The 23,639-nt window shown below is 41.8% G+C and overlaps 1 protein-coding gene across 1 annotated transcript in view; it reads left to right on the forward strand.

Moving 5' to 3' along the window:
* LOC121847437 (GATA zinc finger domain-containing protein 14-like) overlaps window positions 1–20,604 on the forward strand; it is a 66,774-nt gene extending 46,170 nt beyond the window's left edge. Inside the window, exons 3-4 of the mRNA XM_042328437.1 lie at window positions 15,643–15,678; window positions 20,525–20,604. Coding sequence (XP_042184371.1) covers window positions 15,643–15,678; window positions 20,525–20,604 — 116 coding nt within the window. The remainder of the gene's footprint in view (window positions 1–15,642; window positions 15,679–20,524) is intronic.
* The last annotated feature ends 3,035 nt before the right edge of the window (window positions 20,605–23,639 follow it).

The raw sequence follows: 23,639 nt of genomic DNA on the forward strand, positions 1-23,639 counted from the left end.
AAGTAGGATTTTCTCCCTGTGTTAAAGGAAGGTTTTCTCTCTGTGTTCAAGGAGGATTTTCTGCCTGTGTTCAAGGAGGATTTTCTGCCTGTGTTCAAGGAGGATTTTCTGCCTGTGTTCAAGGAGGATTTTCTGCCTGTGTTCAAGGAGGATTTTCTGCCTGTGTTCAAGGAAGGTTTAGTCTCCTGTGATAAAGGAAGATTTTCTCCCTGTGTTCAAGGAAGATTTTCTCCCTTTGTTCAAGGATGATTTCTGTTCTCCCAACAGGATGTTGTAGTATTACCCTATGAAGACAGGCCCAAAAAATCCTGTCGTCAGGTTGACCTTGTGAAAGTTCTGTCAGAACCTAACTACAAACGACCAGGGAGACTTCCAACAGTTGATTTAAAAATCCCTACATCCTAGAATATTTACCCACAGGACCGTGTGTGTGTGTGTGTGTGTGTGTGCATGCTATGGGTGCCTATATACTGCATATGTGTGTGTGTGTGTGTGTGTGTGTGCATGCTATGGGTGCCTATATACTGCATATATGTGTGTGTGTGTGTGTGTGTGTGCATTCAGGTTCATCCCTGCGACCTGCTCTGAGATGCCTGTTGCTCGGTAACACACTGTGGCACGAGCGCTTCCTCCCGCCTGAGCAGCAGCTCTGAGCAGGAAACAGCTCTGGCAGCAGAGAGCTGGGCAACTGGGGCTGCTGCAGCATGGGTGCACACACACACACATACATACAGTTGAAGTCAGAAGTTTACATACACTTAGGTTGGACTCATTAAAAATTGTTTTTCAACCACTCCACAAATGTCTTGTTAACAAACTATAGTTTTGGCATGTCGGTTAGGACGTTTACTTTGTGCATGACACAAGTCAAATTCCAGAAAATTATGTGATAGCTTTAGAAGCTTCATTTGAGTCAATTGGAGTCAATTGGAGGTGTACCTGTGGAGGTTTTTTCAAGGCCTACCTTCAAACTTAGTGCCTCTTTGCTTGACATCATGGGAAAATCAAAAGAAATCAGCCAAGACCTCAGAAAGAAAAATGTAGACCTTCACAAGTCTGGTTCATCTGTGGGAGCAATTTCCAAACGCCTGAAGGAACCACGTTCATCTGTACAAACAATGGTACGCAAGTATAAACACCATGGGACCACGCAGCCGTCATACCGCTCAGGAAGGAGACGCTTTCTGTCTCCTAAAGATGAACGTACTTTGGTGTGATTCAATCCCAGAAAGTGTGATTCAATCCCAGACCACCAGCAAAGGACCTTGTGAAGATGCTGGAGGAAAGAGGTACGAAACTATCTATATCCACATTAAAACAAGCCCTATATCGACATAACCTGAAAGGCCGCTCAGCAAGTAAGAAGCCACTGCTCCAAAACCGCCATTAAAAAGCAACTGTTTTGCAACTGGACATGGGGACAAAGATCAGACTTTTTGGAGAAATGTCCTCTGGTCTGATGAAACAAAAATAGAACTGTTTGGCCATAATGACCATCGTTATGTTTGGAGGAAAAAGGGGTGGGCTTGCAAGCCGTAGAACACCATCCCAACCGTGAAGCATGGGGGTGGCAGCATCATGTTGTGGGCGTGCTTTGCTGCAGAAAGGACTAGTGCACTTCATAAAATAGATGGCATCATGAGGAGGAAAATGATGTGGATATATCGAAGCAACATCTAATTGAGTGTATGTAAACTTCTGACCCACTGGGAATGTGATGAAAGAAATAAAAGCTGAAATAAATCATTCTCTCTACAATTATTCTGGCATTTCACATTCCTAAAATAAAGTGGTGATCCTAGCTGACCTAAAACAATAATTTTTTTACCAGGATTAAATGTCAGGAATTGTGAAAAACTGAGTTAAATGTATTTGGCTAAAGTGTATGTAAAACCTCCGACTTCAACTGTTGAACCAGAATGTATACACAAACACTGAAATACCATAACTAACCCTCCGCTGTCTGTATGGTACGTCCTGTAGATTTACAGGGACACTGCTTAGTAAATCAGCCAGAACAGAGAGAAATCTCAGTTTCTAATGCGTTATGGCTCTCTGGTGGTTGGAGGGCCATGTCTGTGATGTACGGGACAGAGCTGCTGGTACCTTTTGAACAGGTTAGTCAGCCCAGTGGAGCAGAGCTGAAACTAGAGGAATAAAGACTCCCAGACTAACAGAGGTCAGAGGTCAAAGAGCGGGAGCAGAGGGGAGTGCTGGATCTGTCATGCTTTACCCGGTTTCTCAGCCATTGTCGATGTGTGTGACCCACACACACACATCCGCACGCACACACACACACACACACACACACACACACACACACACTGTAATCAGGGTTTTTTGGCTCTGGTCTGTTGAGTAGTGTATGGTCATGTCATCACGAGCAGCCAGACTCATGGCCTAACTGCCTACGGCCAGATCCATAAAATACTTGGGCCAGTGATGACAGAAGGGACAAGATGAAATCATCCAGATGTGCAAGGGACTACCGTACAGTATTCTATTACACAACCACATCCATGTATTATTAGATGATGTGGTTGTCTCACCTAGCTATCTGAAGATGAATGAACTAACTGTAATAAGTGGTTGTCTCACCTAGCTATCTGAAGATGAATGTACTAAGTACAATGTAAAACACCAAATAATGCATGCAGAGCAGAATTAGGTTGATAGCCGCTAATTGTCAAAATTCAAAAAAGAGCTGTTAAATTCCACAACCACCTAAAAGGAAGCGATTCCCAAACCTTCCATAACAAAGCCATCACCTACAGAGAGATGAACATGGAGAAGAATCCCCTAAGCAAGCTGGTCCTTGGGCCCTGGGCACTGGAAATAATTAACAAGAAAACAGAGCAAACAATAATGTTATTTAGCCCCAAACAGAGAGTACACAGTGGCAGAATACCTGACCACTGTGACAGACCCAAAATGAAGGAAAGCTTTGACGATGTATAGACTCAGTGAGCCTTGTTATTGAGCTGTGGTTCTGACAGTGTTGCTTTATTTGTCAGTAACTTTGTGCCTTTTTCAGATGACAGTCTCGACAGTGTAGGAGACAGGACCAGTCTGAGCAATGACTGTACCAGAAACCTACAGTGGGGCAAAAAAGTATTTAGTCAGCCACCAATTGTGCAAGTTCTCCCACTTAAAAAGATGAGAGAGGCCTGTAATTTCCATCTTAGGTACACTTCAACTATGACAGACAAAATGAGAAAAAAAATCCAGAAAATTACATTGTAGGATTTTTAATGAATTTATTTGCAAATTATGTACTTCAGTCCTTCAAAGTAGTTCCTAGCTAACACATTTTCTCCAGGATTGAAAGCTCTGTCCTTCGCGCTCAGTTCACAACGTTTGACTTGACTCTCCTGTTGACTTCTCCTTTGCTTTCTGAGGGTTGAGTAGGTTGAATCTTGTGCATAGGTCTCTCTTTATGAGTAGTGATGCAGGCGAAGCTTTGGTGGTTGCATGAGGCGTGTTCCTGTAGGATACCAGGAAGCTGTTCAAGCATTGGTGCACTGTTCTTCGACACAAAATGCTTTTAGCCATGTTTCATGGTCTGCCAGGCCATTGGTTGATGGGCCTAACAGATTACACAGACCCACAAAAAATTGAAAACAAATCCAATTTTGATCAACTCCTATATCTATTGGGTGAAATACCACAGTGTGCAATCACAACAGCAAAATGTGTGACCTGTTGCCACGAGAAAAGGGCAACCAGTGAAGAACAAACAGCATAGTAAATACAACCCATATTTTTTTTATTACTTTATTTTTTTTAAATGAACTATTTGCACATTGTTACAACACTGTTACAACACTGTATATAGCCATAAGATGTCATTTGAAATGTCTCTATTCCTTTGTGAGTATAATGTTTACTGTACATTTTTTCCCTTTTGTTTAGTGTCTAGTGCACTTGCTTTGGCAATGTAAACATATATTTACCATGCAAATAAAGCCCATTGAATGAAATGAGAGAGAGAGAGAGAGAGAGAGAGAGAGAGAGAGAGACTACAATTAGTCATCAAAGAACACATTCTAATCTACAGAGTGGTTGGCTCTTGCTACCTCCCTGCTCAGCTTGTTCTACAGTAAACAGGATTTCCTGCAACACATGCACATGCAGCGCATGCACCCAAGCACACTCATTGAAAGGCTAACTTAGCCGTGTAATAACTTTTACAAGGCAGGCTTTTTCCTCCTTTATAATTGTTTTGTAGCCTGTGTGAGCCCTAAACTATGTGCAGGAAATTCAAAAGGCCACTTCCCGTTTGAATAGGCTGATGAAAATGCAGACAGAACAAATGAGCTTTCAGTCCCATCTGTGTTGGTCAAAATGGAGGGAAGGTTTACACGATATAGTGGAGCAAAACACATTGAGATCTTTTTGTTGTTGCAAATTAGATTTGATTCTTCCATTCTAAGAGTTATTGTACAAAGAAAAGTTTGCTATAGCTTTCTAGACCCTTATCCTTAGTGTTCCTATGCAGTATAACAACCTGAAACTATAGGGTTAATCCAAAAAGAAAGGGCTGGACCCAACCACCAAGTATGAGCCACCAATTATAGGTAATGGAACATGTGGTTCAACAATGTTACTAACACCTGAGAGAGCTCTAAATACATCTCTTTAAAGGACATAGCTCCAGGCTAAATTCTTGTTATTTGTTTTTGGGTCCCACCTTCCTTAATGTTCAAAGTCTATTTTTAGCTTTCAAAGTGGGTTGTGTGGGTTTGTGTTTTTGATGAATGACTAACACATTGACTAACTCTCATGGTCCGCAAATAGGCGGACCATGAGATGAGTCATCACCTTAGAGATACTGAGGTCACCAGGTTACACAGAAAACTAGGTCCCGCCTCAACTCACCTCTCACTATGAGAGACCAGGCAGCGGACACAGTTAGAGAGAGAGAGAGGGAGGAACATAAAATTCAACATACCAATTAGGATCTGGCTAAAATTACTTGAATCAGTCATAGAGCCCAATGCCCTTTATGGTTGTCAGGTCTGGGGTCTGCTCACCACCCAAGATTTTACAAAATGGGACAAACACCAAATTGAGACTCTGCATGCAGAATTCTGCAAAAATATCCTCCATGTACAACGTAGAACACCAAATAATGCATGCAAAGCAAAATTAGGCCGATACCCACAAATGATCAAAATCCAGAAAAGAGACGTTAAATTCTACAACCACCTAAAAGGAAGCGATTCCCAAACCTTCCATAACAAAGCCATCACCTACAGAGAGATGAACCTGGAGAAGAGTCCCCTAAACAAGCTGGTCCTGGGGCTCTGTTCACAAACACAAACAGACCCCACAGAGCCCCAGGACAGCAACACAATTAGACCCAACCAAATCATGAGAAAAGAAAACGATAATTACTTGATACATTGGAAAGAATGAACAAAAAAACTGAGCAAACTAGAATGCTATTTGGCCCTAAACAGAGAGTACACCGTGGCAGAATACCTGACCACTGTGACTGACCCAAACTTAAGGAAAGCTTTGACTATGTACAGACTCAGTGAGCATAGCCTTGCTATTGAGAAAGGTCGACGTAGGCAGACATGGCTCTCAAGAGTAGACAAGCTATGTGCACACTGCCCACAAAATGAGGTGGAAACTGAGCTGCACTTCCTAACCTCCTGCCCAATGTATGACCATATTAGAGACACATAATTTCCCTCAGATTACACAGATCAACAAAGAATTCAAAAACAAACCCAATTTTGATAAACTCCCATATCTACTGGGTGAAATACCAGTGTTCCATCACAGCAGCAAGATTTGTGACCTGTTGCCACGAGAAAAGGGCAACCAGTGAAGAACAAACACCATTGTAAATACAACCCATATTTATTTTCCCTTGTGTACTTTAACCATTTTTACATTGTTACAACACTGTATATATATATATAATATGACATTTGTAATGTCTTTATTGTTTTGAAACATCTGCATGTGTAATGTTTACTGTTAATATTTATTGTTTATTCCACTTTTGTAAATGATCTACCTCACTTGCTTTGGCAATGTTAACACGTTTCCCATGCCAATAAAGCCCCTACTACATAAAGCTGGGAAGAACTATTGGATATCAGAGTGGCGGTAACTCACCAGCACTACTAGCATTACGACCAGGAATATGACTTTCCCGAAGCAGATTCTTTGTTCACACTCCCCAGGGCAATTGAACTGATTCCAGAGGCTGACCCAAAACAACGCCGGAGGAGGAGAGGGGCTTGGAGTTGTCTTCTAGTCCGACTTAGGAGGCGCGCACACCACCCACCGCTTCCGAGTATCTTACTCGCTAATGTTCAGTCTCTGGATAATAAAGTTGACAAGCTCAGGGCAAGGGTTTCTTTCCAGAGAGACATCAGGAATTGTAACATACTCTGTTTCACATAAACATGGCTCTCTCGGGATATACTGTCTGTCAGTCCAGCCAGTTGGATTCTCAGTTCATCGCTCAAACAGGAATAAATATCTCTCCGGGTAGAAGAAGGGCAGGGGTGTATGTTTCATGATTAACGACTCGTGGTGTAATTGTGACAACATACAGGAACTCAAGTCCTTTTGTTCACCCGACCTAAAATAACTCACAATCAAATGCCGACCATATTATCTCCCAAGATAATTTTCCTTGGTTATAGTCACGGCCGTGTATATCACCCTCAAGCCGATACCACGACGGCCCTCGAAGCACGTCACTGGAATTTATGCAAACTGGAAACCACATATCTGAAAATGGCGCCGACAGAGAGGGGCTGCCTCGCTTCTAGGTCTTAGGAAACTTTGCAGTATTTTGTTTTTGGGCGGTAGGTAGCCTAGTGGTTAGAGAGTTGGGCCAGTAAAGTTTGCAGACAACACAACAGTAGTAGTCTTGATTACCAACAATGACGAGACAGCCTACAGGGAGGAGGAGAGTGCTCTGAGAGTGTGAAAAACAAAGGAGATGATTGTGGACTTCAGGAAACAGCAGAGGGAGCACCCCCCTTATTCACATCGACGGAATGTGGAAAGCTTCAGGTTCCTCGGTGTACACATCACTGACAAACTGAAATGGTCCACCCACACAGACAGTGAGGTGAAGAAGGCACAACAGCACCTCTTCAACTTCAGGATGCTGAAGAAATTTGGCTTGGCACCTAAAACCCTGACAAACTTTTACAGATGCACAATTGACAGCATCCTGTCGGGTTGTATCACCACTTGGTATGGCAACTGGACCGCCCGCAAATGCAGGGCTCTCCAGAGGGTTGTGCGGTCTGCCCAATTCATCACAGGGGGCAAACTACCAACCCTTCAGGACACCTACAGCACCCAATGTCACAGGAACGCCAAAAAGATCATCAAGCACAACAACCTCCCAAGCCACTGCCTGTTCACCCCGCTATCATCCAGAAGGCGAGATCAGTACAGGTGCATAAAAGATGGGACCTAGAGACTGAAAAACAGTTTCTATCTCAAGGCCATCAGACTGTTAAATAGCCATCACTATAGCCATCACTAGCTGCTGCCTATATACAGAGACTTGAAATCCCTGGTCACTTTAATAAATAGAACACTAGTCACTTTAATAATGTTTACTTATCTTGCATTACTCACCTCATGTGTATACTGTATTCTATACTATTCTACTGTATCTTAGTCTTTGGGCTCCTGAGAGGCGCAGCAGTCTAAGGCACTGCATCTTAGTGCTAGAGATGTCACTACAGACCCTTGTTCAATTCCAGGCTATATCACAACCGGCTGTGATTGGGAGTCCCGTAGGACGGCGCACAATTGGCCCAGCGTTGGCCGGGTTTGGCCGGAGTCAGCCCGTTATTGTAAAACAAGAATTTGTTCTTAGCTGAATTGCCTAGTTAAATAAAGGTTAAAAAAGAGAAATGCCGCGCTGACATTGCTCGTCCATACATTCTTAATTCCATTCCTTTACTTTTTGAGTATTGGGTATATGTTGTGAAATTGTTAGATATTACTTGTTATATAATACTGCAATGCCAGAGCTAGAAGCACAAGCATTTCGCTACACCCGCAGTAACATCTGCTAAACACTGGTATGTGACCAATAAAATGTGATTTGATTTGATGCTTTTTTTATTTCAAAAAATCTTTCGACTCAATTTGTTATGAGGGTCTGCTGTACAAATTGATGGAAAGTGGTGTTGGGGGAAAAACATACGATGTTATGAAATCCATGTACACAAACAACAAGTGTGCGGTTAAAATTGGCAAAAAAACACACACATTTCTTTCCACAGGGCCGTGGGGTGAGACAGGAATGCAGCTTGAGCCCCACCCTCTTCAACGTATATATCAACGAATTGGCGAGGGCACTAGAACAGTCTGCAGCACCCGGCCTCACCCTACTAGAATCTGAAGTCATATGTCTACTGTTTGCTGATGATCTGGTGCTTCTGTCTCCAACCATGGAGGGCCTACAGTAGCGCCTAGATCTTCTGCACAGACTCTGCCAGACCTGGGCTCTGACAGTAAATCACAGTAAGACAAAAATAATGGTGTTACAAAAAAGGTCCAGATGTCAGGACCACAAATACAAATTCTATCTCGACACCGTTGCCCTAGAGCACACAAAAAACTATACATTCCTCGGCCTAAATATCAGTGCCACAGGTAACTTTCACAAAGTTGTGAACGAGCTGAGAAACAAGACAAGAAGGGAATTCTATGCCATCAAAAGGAACATAAAATTTGACATACCAATTAGGACCTGGCTAAAAATACTTGAATCAGTTTTAGAATCCATTTCCCTTTATGGTTGTGAGGTCCGGGGTCTGCTCACCAACCAAGAATTCACCAAATGGGACAAATACCAAATTCAGACTCTGCATGCAGAATTCTGCAAAAAATGGCCTCAGTGTACAATGTAAAACACCAAATAGTGCATGCAGAGCATACAGAGAAGAATTAGGCCGATACCCGCTAATTATCAAAATCCAGAAAAGAGACGTTAATTTCTACAACCACCTAAAAGGAAGCGATTCCCAAATCTTCCACAACAAAGCCATCACCTACAGAGAGATGAACCTGGAGAAGAGTACCCTAAGCAAGCTGGTCCTGGGGCTCTGTTCACAAACACAAACACACCCCAGGACAGCAACACAATTAGACCTAACCAAATCATGAGAAAACAAAAATTGGGTGAAATACCACAGTGTGCCATCACAGCAGCAATATTTGTGACCTGTTACCACAAGAAAAGGGCAACTAGTGAAGAACAAACACCATTGTAAATATAACCCATATTTATGTTTATTTATTTTCCCTTTTGTACTTCAACTATTTGCATATAATATGACATTTGTAATATCTTTATTCTTTTGGAACTTTTTAATGTTTACTGTTAATTTGTACTGTTTATTTCACTTTTGTTTATTATCTAGTTCACTTGCTTTGGCAATGTTAACGTAGGTTTCCATTGCTGATAAAGCTCTTAAATTGACATTGAATTTAATTGAGTTGAGGGAGAAACAGAGACAGATGTTTATTGTTTATTTCACCTGCTTTGACAATGTAAACGTACAGTATATTTCTTATGCAAATAAAGCCCTTTTGAAATGAATTGACATTTCGAGAGAGGGTGGGGAGGAGAGCAGAGAGAGAGAGAGAGAGAGAGATAATCATCTTGATTAGAGGAAAGCTGGCTGTTGCTCAGTCCTCATCTCCCCCCCCTCCTTCACAATCCCTCTATGGTGCAGGAACACTCACAGGAAGAGTGACAGGAAGAGCTAAGAGTATGCACGGCACGCTCTCACCACTGATTGTGTGTGTGTGTGTTTACACACTGAATGTTCTATGTCCCACTGCATGATAGAGGTCAGGGTTCATCTCCTATGGATCAGTCACCAACATCCTTCCTTTCTGTCTGTGCATGTCAGGCAGGGCCGTTCACAGACTTTGGATGGGCAGGTGCTCAAAGTGGACCCCCCAACACACACACACATGCAACAACAACAACAATTTTACCTCAAATTCCTTACTTTCTTAATTCTCTACTGCTCATAGACAAATTTCAAAAAATATTATTTGAGTATTTTTCTTTTCAGCAAAAACATTCTTTAAGCAAGCTACCTAGCCTACTACTCACCGAAAGGGGATATAGGGGAGTATCAGCTGATCATAGCAAATGTAGATGATGTAAATCAGTTCACTAGTTAGCTAGCTAACATGTTGTAACGATGTAACTATTATTTACCTGTGATTGGAGTTTGTTCTGCTGTTGTAACAATGTAACTATTATTTACCTGTGATTGGAGTTTGTTCTGCTGTTGTAACAATGTAACTATTATTTACCTGTGATTGGAGTTTGTTCTGCTGTTGTAACAATGTAACTATTATTTACCTGTGATTTGTAGTTTGTTCTGCTGTTGTAACAATGTAACTATTATTTACCTGTGATTTGTAGTTTGTTCTGCTGTTGTAACAATGTAACTATTATTTACCTGTGATTGGAGTTTGTTCTGCTGTTGTAACAATGTAACTATTATTTACCTGTGATTTGTAGTTTGTTCTGCTGTTGTAACAATGTAACTATTATTTACCTGTGATTGGAGTTTGTTCTGCTGTTGTAACAATGTAACTATTATTTACCTGTGATTTGTAGTTTGTTCTGCTGTTGTAACAATGTAACTATTATTTACCTGTGATTTGTAGTTTGTTCTGCTGTTGTAACAATGTAACTATTATTTACCTGTGATTGGAGTTTGTTCTGCTCTTGTAACAATGTAACTATTATTTACCTGTGATTGGAGTTTGTTCTGCTGTTGTAACAATGTAACTATTATTTACCTGTGATTGGAGTTTGTTCTGCTGCTAACATCTGTGTTGTAAGCCTCCTGAAAACAACCAAACTGAACCCTTCCCTGACCCTTGACCCTTTACCTGACCCTGTCCCTATCCCTGACCTTTTCCTTGACCCTGACCCTGACCGTGAGAGATGACGTACAACTAAAAAAGTAGCCAGTATGCCACCACTCATACTGCCGCTAGGCGCCCGTAACTTCTGCTTGTGCAGCAGGAGGAAAAGGAGGATGTTGGGGCAGAGGAGCAGGGAGGGGAAATTTTCTAAATTTACAAAATAAGATATTATCTAGTTTGATGGGTAATTCTTTGACATTCCACTTGCAGTTTGTGTTTGATATAGCCCCTTAGGATAGGTAGAGGAAAATACCTCTCTGCCACATCCTGCAACATTAATTGGTTTACCCTCGCTGTACAACCAGTCACCAGCTGATGCTCTGCAATTTGATAACACTGTGGATGAATCAAGTTATTGATCATATTTGCTCTGTGTCCACATCACTAAGGGTCTATCATGGTCCAATCACACCAACACAGTCTAGAAGAGGGCACGACAACACCGCTTCCCCCTCAAGAGACTGAAAAGATTTGGCATGGATCCTCAGATCCTCAAACAGTTCTACAGCTGCAACATTGAGAGCATCTTGACTGGCTGTATAACTGCTTGGTATGGCAACTGCTTGACAAGGCGCTACAGAGGGTAGTGCGTACAGCTCAGTACATCACTGGGACCAAGCTTCCTGACATCCAGAACCACTATACTAGGCGTGTCAGAGGAAGGCCCTAAAAATTGTCAAAGACTCGAGCCATAGACTCAGTCATAGACTGTTCTCTCTGCTATCTCATGGCAAATGGTACAAGATCTCCAAGTCTAGGACCAAAAGGCTCCTGAACAGCTTCTACCCCGAAGCCATAAGACTGCTGAACAATTAATCAAATGTCAAGCCGGACTATTTGCATTGACTCCCTTTTTTGTTGTTGCATTGACTCTCATGCACTGGCTCTATGCACACTCACTGGCCTCTACCCACACACTCATACTACACTGACACTCCAACACACTCATATACATACACACACACGCACACACACACACACACACACACACACACACACACACACACACATACACGCGCGCACTAGTCTAAGCGTCTGAGTCATTGGAACCAGGCAAGGTGACATGCAGAAACAAAACAACACTCTTTCACACTCTTTTCATACGCTGCTGCTACTCTGTTTATTATCTGTTCTGAGTGCCTAGCTACTTTTACCCCTACCTACATATTACCTCAATGACCTCAACTACCTCGTGCCCCTGCACATTGACTCGCTACCGGTGCTCCTTGTATCTAGTCCTGTGTTGCTCAGTTGGTAGAGCATGGTGCTTGCAATGGGTTTGATTCGCACTGGGAACAAGCAAAAAAAGTACAAAAATATATACACTCACTACAGTAAGTCACATCTGCTAAACGACTCAAATGTAAAACATTGTTTGTCCCATGTAGCTCAGTGGGTAGAGCGTGGCACTTGCAACGCTGTGGGTTTGATTTCCATGGGGGACCAGTATGAAAATGTATGCACTCACTACTGCAAGTTGCTCTGGATAAGAGCGTCTGATAAATGACTAAAATAGATATGTTATTTTATTGTGTTACTATTCCCTTTTTTTGTGCTTTTTTAAATAACTTTTTTTACTTGCGAATGGGCTCGAAAGTAAGCATTTCACAGTAAAGTCTACATCTGTTGTATTCGGCGCATGTGACAAATACTCATTTATTTGCTTTTGATTTTATATTGTGGTTGTTTGTATGACAGAGAGCAGTCTCCATTCATGTAATAGGTCTTGTTCACTTGCAATTCTTATAATTCAATTACAGATAGAATGACAGTATGTTGACAGAGCAAAAGCTGACCTAGAGGTCTGAGTCAAGGACTTGGAAGTCTTAACACAATGATGTCACCTGCTGGACACTCATTGTAACTGCACTTTGTTTTGAATCCCAAATGGCACCCTATTCCATATCAAGTGCAATACTTTTAAGGCCCTTAAAAAAAGCAACAAAATTTAGACCTTGACCAGAAAGGTACTACAGAAACTTCCATCAGCAATGAAATAAAGTGAGATGCATTTTACTCATGAAAGTCTTGTTTTTTAATAACAGTATCATGTTGCAGGACTCACATCTCATGATTGTCATCTTTCTCCATACAGGTTGATGAGTCCAGTGGGCTCATTATTGTACCCATCCTGGTAGCATTACGAGCCACGGGCAGGGCAGGCAATGCTATATTAGAAACAACCCAATTTGGGTTATTTGGTAACCCAGCTCTGGGTAAATATTGGACAGAAAACACGCGGGGTTATTTTGACCCAGCCAGTTGGACTGCGTGAATAACCCAACATATTGTGTTGTTGAGATTACCCAGACATGGGGTTGACCCAGAATGTGGATCCTTTTTATGAAATCCATAGGTTATTTTGAGGAGGCGTGGCCTATTAGGGCCATGGCTTTCAGATAATTATTTTTGGCCACCTGTAAGAGTAAATGTAATTCCTGTTGATGATGTTGACAAACTTAAGTTTGTACATGGCAAAGTTCAACTTTCCTCTAATGTTTTCACACATTTAATATTCTGATCTCAAATTTGTATCCAGAGATTGAGTTACATTTGGATATGCATAGGCTAAGCCATGCCTCCAGTCTTCTGATCTGTCCCACTGAGTTATATCTTAATAAACCATCTACAATAACCCAGCACCCAGCATCAATAACCCAGCAGTTTTTAAAGAAAACAATGAGGCCAATGAGAGGTTTTGAAACCACCGGTCGGCCATATTGGCAGTCCTCCATCGGAATGAATTAATGGAATTCTACAGTATTTCAATTAAATGTCTCAAGGAAAAAATTATGTATATATTTTATAACAATTATGTATTGGAAATTCAGCTCACCTAAAATAATTTAAAAGTATGCATCAAGGTGTCTGTAATACAATGCATGTGGCAAAAACAGATGTGTAAATTAATAAATGCATTTTTACAGCTTCCAAAATATTTTTTACAATAGGGGGTACTAAAATGGAGGGATGGCTTCAAAACAGTGCCCCCTGTAAGTCATCTAGTGTATATATAAATCATTGGTTATATCTAAATAATTTTTATGAGGTCTAAAACCATGGGGGAATTAGAACAATTGAAGCATGCATTTTGAAGCATTCGTTTTGAAATATCTAGAAGCTAGGCATCAGTCTTTATGTGTTTCCCAGAGTTAGTTTTGACAGTCTCTGTTCAATCACCACATTCTCATCGGCAGACTCAACAGCCTTGGCTTCTCAAATGACTGCCTTGCCTGGTTACCCAACTACTTCTCAGATAGAGTTCAGTGTGTCAAATCGGAGGGCCTGTTGTCCGGACCTCTGGCAATCTCTATGGGGGTGCCACAGGGTTAAATTCTCGGTCTGACTATTTTCTCTGTATATATATATATATATATCAATGATGTCGCTCTTGCTGCTGGTGATTCTCTGATCCAACTCTACGCAGACGACCACATTCAGTACACATCTGGCCCTTCTTTGGACACTGTGCTAACAAACCTCCAAACGAGCTTCAATGCCCTTCTGAGTCCTCCAACTGCTTATAAATGCTAGTCAAACTAAATGCATGCTCTCCAACCGATTGCTGCCCACACCCTCCTGCCCGTCTAGCATCACTACTCAGGACGGTTCTGACTTAGAATATGTGGACAACTACAAATACCTAGGTGTCTGGATAGACTGTAAACTCTCCTTCCAGACTCACATTAAGCATCTCCAATCCAAAATTAAATCTAAAATCGGCTTCATATTTCGCAACAAAGCCTCCTTCACTCTTGCTGGCAAACATACCCTCATAAAACTGACTATCCTACCGATCCTCGACTTTGGCGATGTCATTTACAAAATAGCCTCCAACACTCTACTCAGCAAACTGGATGTAGTCTATCACAGTACCATCCGTTTTGTCACCAAAGCCTCTTATACTACCCACCACTGCGACCTGTATGCTCTCGTTGGCTGGCCCTCACTACATATTCGTCGCTAAACCCACTGGATCCAGGTCATCTATAAGTTCATGCTAGGTAAAGCCCCGCCTTATCTCAGCTAACTGGTCACCATAGCAACATTCCTCCATAGCACGCGCTCCAGCAGGTATATTTCACGGGTCATCCCAAAGCCAACACCTACTTTGGCCTCCTTTCCTTCCAGTTCTCTGCTGACAATGACTGGAACAATTTTCAAAAATCACTGAAGCCAGAGTCTTATACTGTATCTCCCTCTCTAACTTATGCATCAGCTGTCAGAACAGTTTACCGATCACTGTAACTGTACACAGTCAATCTGTAAATAGCACATCCAACTACCACATTCCCATATTGTTATTTATCTTCTTGCTCTTTGCACCCCAGTATCTCTACCTGCACATCATCATCTGTACATCTATCACACATCTATTACTAATTTGTAATTATTTTGCCTCTATGGCCTATTTATTGCCTTACCTCCCTAATCTCCTACAATTGCACACTCTGTACATAGATTTTTATATTGTGTTATTGACTGTACGTTTGTTTATGTGAAACTCTGTGCTGTTGTGTTTGTCGCACTGCTTTGTTTTATCTTGGCCAGGTCGCAGTTGTAAATGAGAACTTGTTCTCAACTGGCCTACCTGGTTAAATAAAGGTGAAATATTTGTATTTTTCTAAAAGCTTGATCCTCCAGCTGTTTGAAACCTTTCTCTGTCTCACACTCTCTGTGTCTCAGTGTCTCTCCCCCTCGTGGTCCTCACCGCCTACAACTGTAAGTGCACAAGGCGAGACCCAGATGCAGACACGGGAGGCAGATGGTTTGAGTCTTTGATAGTTATTAATCAATCCAAATGGGGTAGGCAAGAGAACAGGCAAAAGGTCAAAACCAGTTCAGAGTCCAGGAGGTACAGAGTGGCAGGCAGGCTGGAGGTCAGGGCAGCCAGAATGGTCAGGCAGGAGGGTACAGAGTCCAGGAGGTACAGAGTGGCAGGCAGGCTCGAGGTCAGGGCAGCCAGAATGGTCAGGCAGGTGGGTGCAGAGTCCAGGAGGTACAGAGTGGCAGGCAGGCTCAAGGTCAGGGCAGCCAGAATGGTCAGGCAGGTGGGTACAGAGTCCAGGAGGTACAGAGTGGCAGGCAGGCTCGATGTCAGGGCAGCCAGAATGGTCAGGCAGGTGGGTACAGAGTCCAGGAGGTACAGAGTGGCAGGCAGGCTCGAGGTCAGGGCAGCCAGAATGGTCAGGCAGGTGGGTGCAGAGAAAATAGGCAAGGGTCAAAACCTGGAGGACTAGCAAAAAAATAATAAAAGCCATAATATAAAAAAAAAAGCCATATATAATAAGACCCAGGTGCAGACAGTATCGAAGTAACAAAAGTTTATTAGATCGAACACGGGCAGGCAAAGGTACAGGACGGCAGTCAGGGTCAGGGCAGGCAGAAAGGTAAAAAGGTAAAAAGACTAGACAAGAGCAAGAGCAAGAGCAAGAGCAAGAGCAAGAGCAAGAGCAAGGGGAAAAACACTGGTAGAATTGAAGAAAAAATGAACTGGCAACAGACAAATAGAGAACACAGGTATAAATACACAGGGGATAATGGGGGAGATGGGCGACACCAGGTGGGTGGTGGAGACAATCACAAAGACAGGTGAAAGAGATCAGGGCGCGACACATACATTTGGCAGGAGGTTAGGAAGTGCAGCACAGTTTCCACCTTATCTCTCTCTGTTGCTGTCTCTCACTCTATCACTGTCTCTCACTCTCTCAATTCTCAATTTCTCCATTTCTCAATTTAAGGGCTTTATTGGCATGGGAAACATATGTTAGCATTGCCAAAGCAAGTTAAGTAGATAATACTCTCTATCACTCTCTCTCACTCTCTCGCTCTCTCTCACACGCTCTCACACTCTCTCTCACTCTCTCTCTTTGTATCTCTCTCACTCTCTGTCTCTCACTCTCTCACTCTCTCAACTCTCAATTTCCCAATTTAAGCATTGCCAAAGCAAGTGAAGTAGATAATAGTCTTACTCTCACTCTCTCTCACTCTCTCTCTCACTCTCTCTCTCGCAAGCTCTCTCACATGCTCTCGCTTTCTTTCTTTCTCTCTCTCTCTCTCTATAGCTTTCTCTCACTCACTCTCACTCTCTCCCTGTCTCTGTCTCACTCTCTCTCTCTTTCTCTCACACACACACTCTCACACACTCTCTCACACACTCTTCACACTTTCTCTAGTACTCTCTCTCTCTCTTTACTCTCAATTCAATTCAATTCAAGGGCTTTATTGGCATGGGAAACATGTGTTAACATTGCCAAAGCAAGTGAGGTAGATAATATATAAAGTGAATATATAAAGTGAAATAAACTATAAAAATGAACAGTAAACATTACACTAAAGACATTACAAATGTCATATTATATATATATACAGTGTTTTAACAATGTACAAATGGTAAAGCACACAAGATAAAATAAATAAGCATAAATATGGGTTGTATTTACAATGGTGTGTGTTCTTCACTGGTTGCACTTTTCTCGTGGCAACAGGTCACAAATCTTGCTGCTGTGATGGCACACTGTGGAATTTCACCCAGTAGATATGGGAGTTTATCAAAATTGGATTTGTTTTCGAATTCTTTGTGGATCTGTGTAATCTGAGGGAAATATGTCTCTCTAATATGGTCATACATTGGGCAGGAGGTTAGGAAGTGCAGCTCAGTTTCCACCTCATTTTGTGGGCAGTGAGCACATAGCCTGTCTTCTCTTGAGAGCCATGTCTGCCTACAGCGGCCTTTCTCAATAGCAAGGCTATGCTCACTGAGTCTGTACATAGTCAAAGCTTTCCTTAATTTTGGGTCAGTCACAGTGGTCAGGTATTCTGCCACTGTGTACTCTCTGTGTAGGGCCAAATAGCATTCTAGTTTGCTCAGTTTTTTTGTTAATTCTTTCCAATGTGTCAAGTAATTATCTTTTTGTTTTCTCATGATTTGGTTGGGTTTAATTGTGCTGCTGTCCTGGGGCTCTGTTCACAAACACAAACACACCCTACAGAGTCTGTTTGTGTTTCTGAACATATCCCCAGGACCAGCTTGCTTAGGGGACTCTTCTCCAGGTTCATCTCTCTGTAGGTGATGGCTTTGTTGTGGAAGGTTTGGGAATCGCTTCCTTTTAAGTGGTTATAGAATTTAACGTCTCTTTTCTGGATTTTGATCATTAGTGGGTATCGGCCGAATTCTGCTCCGCATGCATTATTTGGTGTTCTACGTTGTACACGGAGGATATTTTTGCAGAATTCTGCGTGCAGAGTCTCAATTTGGTGTTTGTCCCATTTTGTGAAGTCTTGGTTGGTGAGCGGACCCCAGACCTTACAACCATAAAGGGCAATGGGCTCTATGACTGATTCAAGTATTTTTAGCCAAATCCTAATTGGTATGTTGAAATTTATGTTCCTTTTGATGGCATAGAATGCCCTTCTTGCCTTGTCTCTCAGATCGTTCACAGCTTTGTGGAAGTTACCTGTGGCGCTGATGTTTAGGCCAAGGTATGTATAGTTTTTGTGTGCTCTAGGGCAACAGTGTCTAGATGGAATTTGTATTTGTGGTCCTGGTGACTGGACCTTTTTGGAACACCATTATTTTGGTCTTACTGAGATTTACTGTTAGGGCCCAGGTCTGACAGAATCTGTGCATAAGATCTAGGTGCTGCTGTAGGCCCTCCTTGGTTGGTGACAGAAGCACCAGATCATCAGCAAACAGCAGACATTTGACTTCGGATTCTAGTAGGGTGAGGCCGGGTGCTGCAGACTTTTCTAGTGCCCGCGCCAATTCGTTGATATATATGTTGAAGAGGGTGGGGCTTAAGCTGCATCCCTGTCTCACCCCACGACCCTGTGTGAAGAAATGCATGTGTTTTTTGCCAATTTTAACCGCACACTTGTTGTTTGTGTACATGGATTTTATAATGTCATATGTTTTACCCCCAACACCACTTTCCATCAGTTTGTATAGCAGACCCTCATGCCAAATTGAGTCGAAGGCTTTTTTGAAATCAACAAAGCATGAGAAGACTTTGCCTTTGTTTTGGTTTGTTTGGTTGTCAATCAGGGTGTGCAGGGTGAATACATGGTCTGTTGTACGGTAATTTGGTAAAAAGCCAATTTGACATTTGCTCAGTACATTGTTTTCATTGAGGAAATGTACGAGTCTGCTGTTAATGATAATGCAGAGGATTTTCCCATGGTTACTGTTGACGCATATTCCACGGTAGTTATTGGGGTCAAATTTGTCTCCACTTTTGTGGATTGGGCTGATCAGTCCTTGGTTCCAAATATTGGGGAAGATGCCAGAGCTAAGGATGATGTTAAAGAGTTTTGGTATAGCCAATTGGAATTTGTTGTCTGTATATTTGATCATTTCATTGAGGATACCATCAACACCACAGGCCTTTTTGGGTTGAAGGGTTTTTATTTTGTCCTGTAACTCATTCAATGTAATTGGAGAATCCAGTGGGTTCTGGTAGTCTTTAATAGTTGATTCTAAGATATGTATTTGATCACGTATATGTTTTTGCTCTTTATTCTTTGTTATAGAGCCAAAAAGATTGGAGAAGTGGTTTGTCCATACATCTCCATTTTGGATAGATAATTCTTTGTGTTGTTGTTTGTTTAGTGTTTTCCAATTTTCCCAGAAGTGGTTAGAGTCTATGGATTCTTCAATTACATTGAGCTGATTTCTGACATGCTGATTTCTGACTCTCTCCCTCTCTCTTTACAGTAGATGGCGCTGTGCCATAATATCATAAATTCCACCATAATCCACTTCACAGAACACAATAAATGATCAGGCCCAAAATAAAGAAATAAAAAATACACTGTGAATTTAGGTTTGACATGAAGTCTGGGGTTGACTTTCAGTGCATGGAAAGTACTCTGGAGAGGGGAGTGTTAGTGGGTGGGCTTTTGGGTCTGATTAAATTCAGACAGGGCCATGCTCAGCTGGGCATTGATTGGCATGATGACAGCCAGCCAGTGCGGAGGAGTTAGAGCAGTAGTGTGCAGTAGTTTAATGGAAGACTCATTGGGGACCTGAATACAACGCTAAAGAACAAACTAGCTTAGAATGGAATTCTCTTTTTGACCAGGAACAGCTGCTCATGTGACTTGTAAAGGATTTCATTGCTCAATGTTACAAGAAAAGCAGGATTTTTGTCAAGCGATTTGGTCACAATGTTCAGGGATATAGATACTGTGGTTCCAGTCTGAGGAAACATTTAAACAGATGACAAACCAGAGACATCTACATATTCTGTCTGACAGCATTGGATATTTAGTTATTATTTTGTTATCTAGTCATGATTATGTCATTATTTTGTAATGACCTTTTAATTTTGAGTAAATATTGAGTAAATGAAACATAACATAATATCATTGATTCATCAGGCTTATCCTATGCTCTGTAATTAGGTTAGCAGAGAGATCCATCTTTCTGGTGAATCATTCTTCTGCCTCTAAAACACAGTATGTAGAAGCTGCCCTAACCATGAGTCCAGAGTCAGCTATGTTTTAAACTCCCTAATGGGTAGTGTTAAACTTGGAGTTAGGGGTAATCTTATCCTGGATCTGTGGTTAGGGACTTACACCTTCTACTTCTATGCCTTGCCCCCGCGGCCCCGCCCCGCCCTGACCCGAGTCCCATTCTGGTGCCGCTGATAGGGGCAGCTGGAGACCTTTATCAGCCCCCTCCCTCCCTTTCTGAGAAACCTGGGCTGACCTCTCCTCTTCCAGACCTGGGCCATGACCACTGGAGTTCCAACCATAGATATACAGACAAATGGAAATTAGGCACATCTGGTTTTAACAAAAAGTGTGTGGTTCTACAGTAAATATAAAGCAATAAATACCCACAGATGTATCTCTGTTGTTGTTTTTTCCATTTATGTCAGATCTAACCCTACTGTTGTACGCGTATGTATGAATATGTATAACCTATGTTTTGCCTACTGCACACTACTGTAGGATAAAGACTATGATCCTACAAAATGTTGCAAGATGTTGGATTCTGGTTTTATTGTAATATGTTTGTTGGGACCCTTGAATTGGACTTGTATGCAGATGCTATATTTCAAAAATGTTGTGGAAACTAGAAACATGAGCAGGGCAACCACTAGTGCACTGTTCCAAGTGATGAGCAAACCTTCACTGTAACCTGGCTCGGGTTGAAGACCTATATAGAGGCATCTAGTATGGCTCATAAATGGGTCATTGTAGAGAAGTGGTGCAAATAGGTGTCACGCCTTGACCATTGAGAGCCTATTTTGGTTAGGTCGGGTGTGCCTAGGGTGGGTGATCTAGTGTGTTTATATCTATGTTGGCCTGGTATGGTTCCCAATCAGAGGCAGCTGTTTATCGTTGTCTCTGATTGGGGATCATATTTAGGCAGCCATTTCCCCACTGGTTTTTGTGAGATCTTGTTTTGAGTTCGTGCCTGTTGCACCTCTTATGTTGCGGTTCGTTGTTTGTTTCCTTTTTGTTTTGTAAGTTTCACAAAAAATAAAGATGTGGAACTCAGCAGGCTGCGCCTTGGTCCGTCTCTCCACACAGCCGTGACAATAGGGGGTTGGAAAACAATTCAAATTAGTATCCTATTTCTCCCAAACCTTTATCACACATGTCTTCCAACATATGTCAGATAAAAAGAACTACTACTTGCACACTTTGTTTATATTGCATATTTGAAATATTGTCCTGAATTCCTGACCACCCCACTAAACTACTACTGAAATATAGTGGGAAAGTTGCAGTAAAGGGAGAACCAGGCACAGTAATGCTCATTTTTATTAACCTTCTACTACAGATACATTTTACAAAACAATATGCAACATTTTCAAATATAATCTCTAATTTTCTTTTTGGTCAGATGAGACCAAAATATAACTTTTTGGCCTGAGCGCAAAACGATATGTCTGGCAAAAACCCAATACATCTTTCCACCCAAAAGAACATCATGCCTACAGTAAAGAACACCATGTCTACAGTAAAGAACACCATGTCTACAGTAAAGAACACCATGTCTACAGTAAAGATCACCATGTCTACAGTAAAGAACACCATGCCTACAGTAAAGAACACCATGTCTACAGTAAAGAACACCATGTCTACAGTAAAGAACACCATGTCTACAGTAAAGAACACCATGCCTACAGTAAAGAACACCATGCCAACAGTAAAGAACACCATGTCTACAGTAAAGAACACCATGTCTACAGAACACAGTAAAGAACACCATGCCTACAGTAAAGAACACCATGCCTACAGTAAAGAACACCATGCCTACAGTAAAGAACACCATGCCTACAGTAAAGAACACCATGTCTACAGTAAAGAACACCATGTCTACAGTAAAGAACACCATGTCTACAGTAAAGAACACCATGCCTACAGTAAAGAACACCATGTCTACAGTAAAGAACACCATGTCTACAGTAAAGAACACCATGTCTACAGTAAAGAACACCATGTCTACAGTAAAGAACACCATGCCTACAGTAAAGAACACCATGTCTACAGTAAAGAACACCATGCCAGTACAGTAAAGAACACCATGTCTACAGTAAAGAACACCATGCCTACAGTAAAGAACACCATGCCTACAGTAAAGAACACCATGCCTACAGTAAAGAACACCATGCCTACAGTAAAGAACACCATGTCTACAGTAAAGAACACCATGTCTACAGTAAAGAACACCATGTCTACAGTAAAGAACACCATGCCTACAGTAAAGGACACCATGCCTACAGTAAAGAACACCATGTCTACAGTAAAGAACACCATGTCTACAGTAAAGAAACACCATGTCTACAGTAAAGAACACCATGTCTACAGTAAAGAAAAGAACACCATGTCTACAGTAAAGAACACCATGTCTACAGTAAAGAACACCATGTCTAAAGAACACCATGTAAAGAACACCATGTCTACAGTAAAGAACACCATGTCTACAGTAAAGAACACCATGTCTACAGTAAAGAACACCATGTCTACAGTAAAGAACACCATGCCTACAGTAAAGAACACCATGTCTACAGTAAAGAACACCATGTCTACAGTAAAGAACACCATGCCTACAGTAAAGAACACCATGTCTACAGTAAAGAACACCATGCCTAAATGTGTTTACAGATAAGAAAGATAAGGTCCTTATGCTTCCAAAATCGTACTGCAAGTGATGCGTGTTAATGTTCAGACCAATGTTCAAAACTCCTACGTAGCCTACCTAAAGAAGACGCCTTCATCAATAACTTTTATGTGATGGAACTGAGAGTCATTATCAAGGGCTACTTTGTGACACACCGACTGCAATTTCACACATTCACCGCATCTTTCCATACATTTATCTACAGTTGAAGTCGGAAGTTTACTTACACCTTATCCCAGTCTGCTGTTCCCACATGCTTCAAGAGGGCCACCATTGTTCCTGTTCCCACGAAAGTTAAGGTAACTGAGCTAAATGACTACCGCCCGTAGCACTCACTTCCGTCATCATGAAGTGCTTTGAGAGACTAGTCAAGGACCATATCACCTCCACCCTACCTGACGCCCAAATAGGTCCACAGACGACGCAATCGCAATCACACTGCACACTGCCCAAACCCATCTGGACAAGAGGAAGACCTATGTGAGAATGCTGTTCATCGACTACAGCTCAGCATTTAACACCATAGTACCCTCCAAACTTGTCATTG

Source organism: Oncorhynchus tshawytscha, linkage group LG01 (assembly GCF_018296145.1).
Source record: "Oncorhynchus tshawytscha isolate Ot180627B linkage group LG01, Otsh_v2.0, whole genome shotgun sequence".
NCBI lineage: Eukaryota > Metazoa > Chordata > Actinopteri > Salmoniformes > Salmonidae > Oncorhynchus > Oncorhynchus tshawytscha.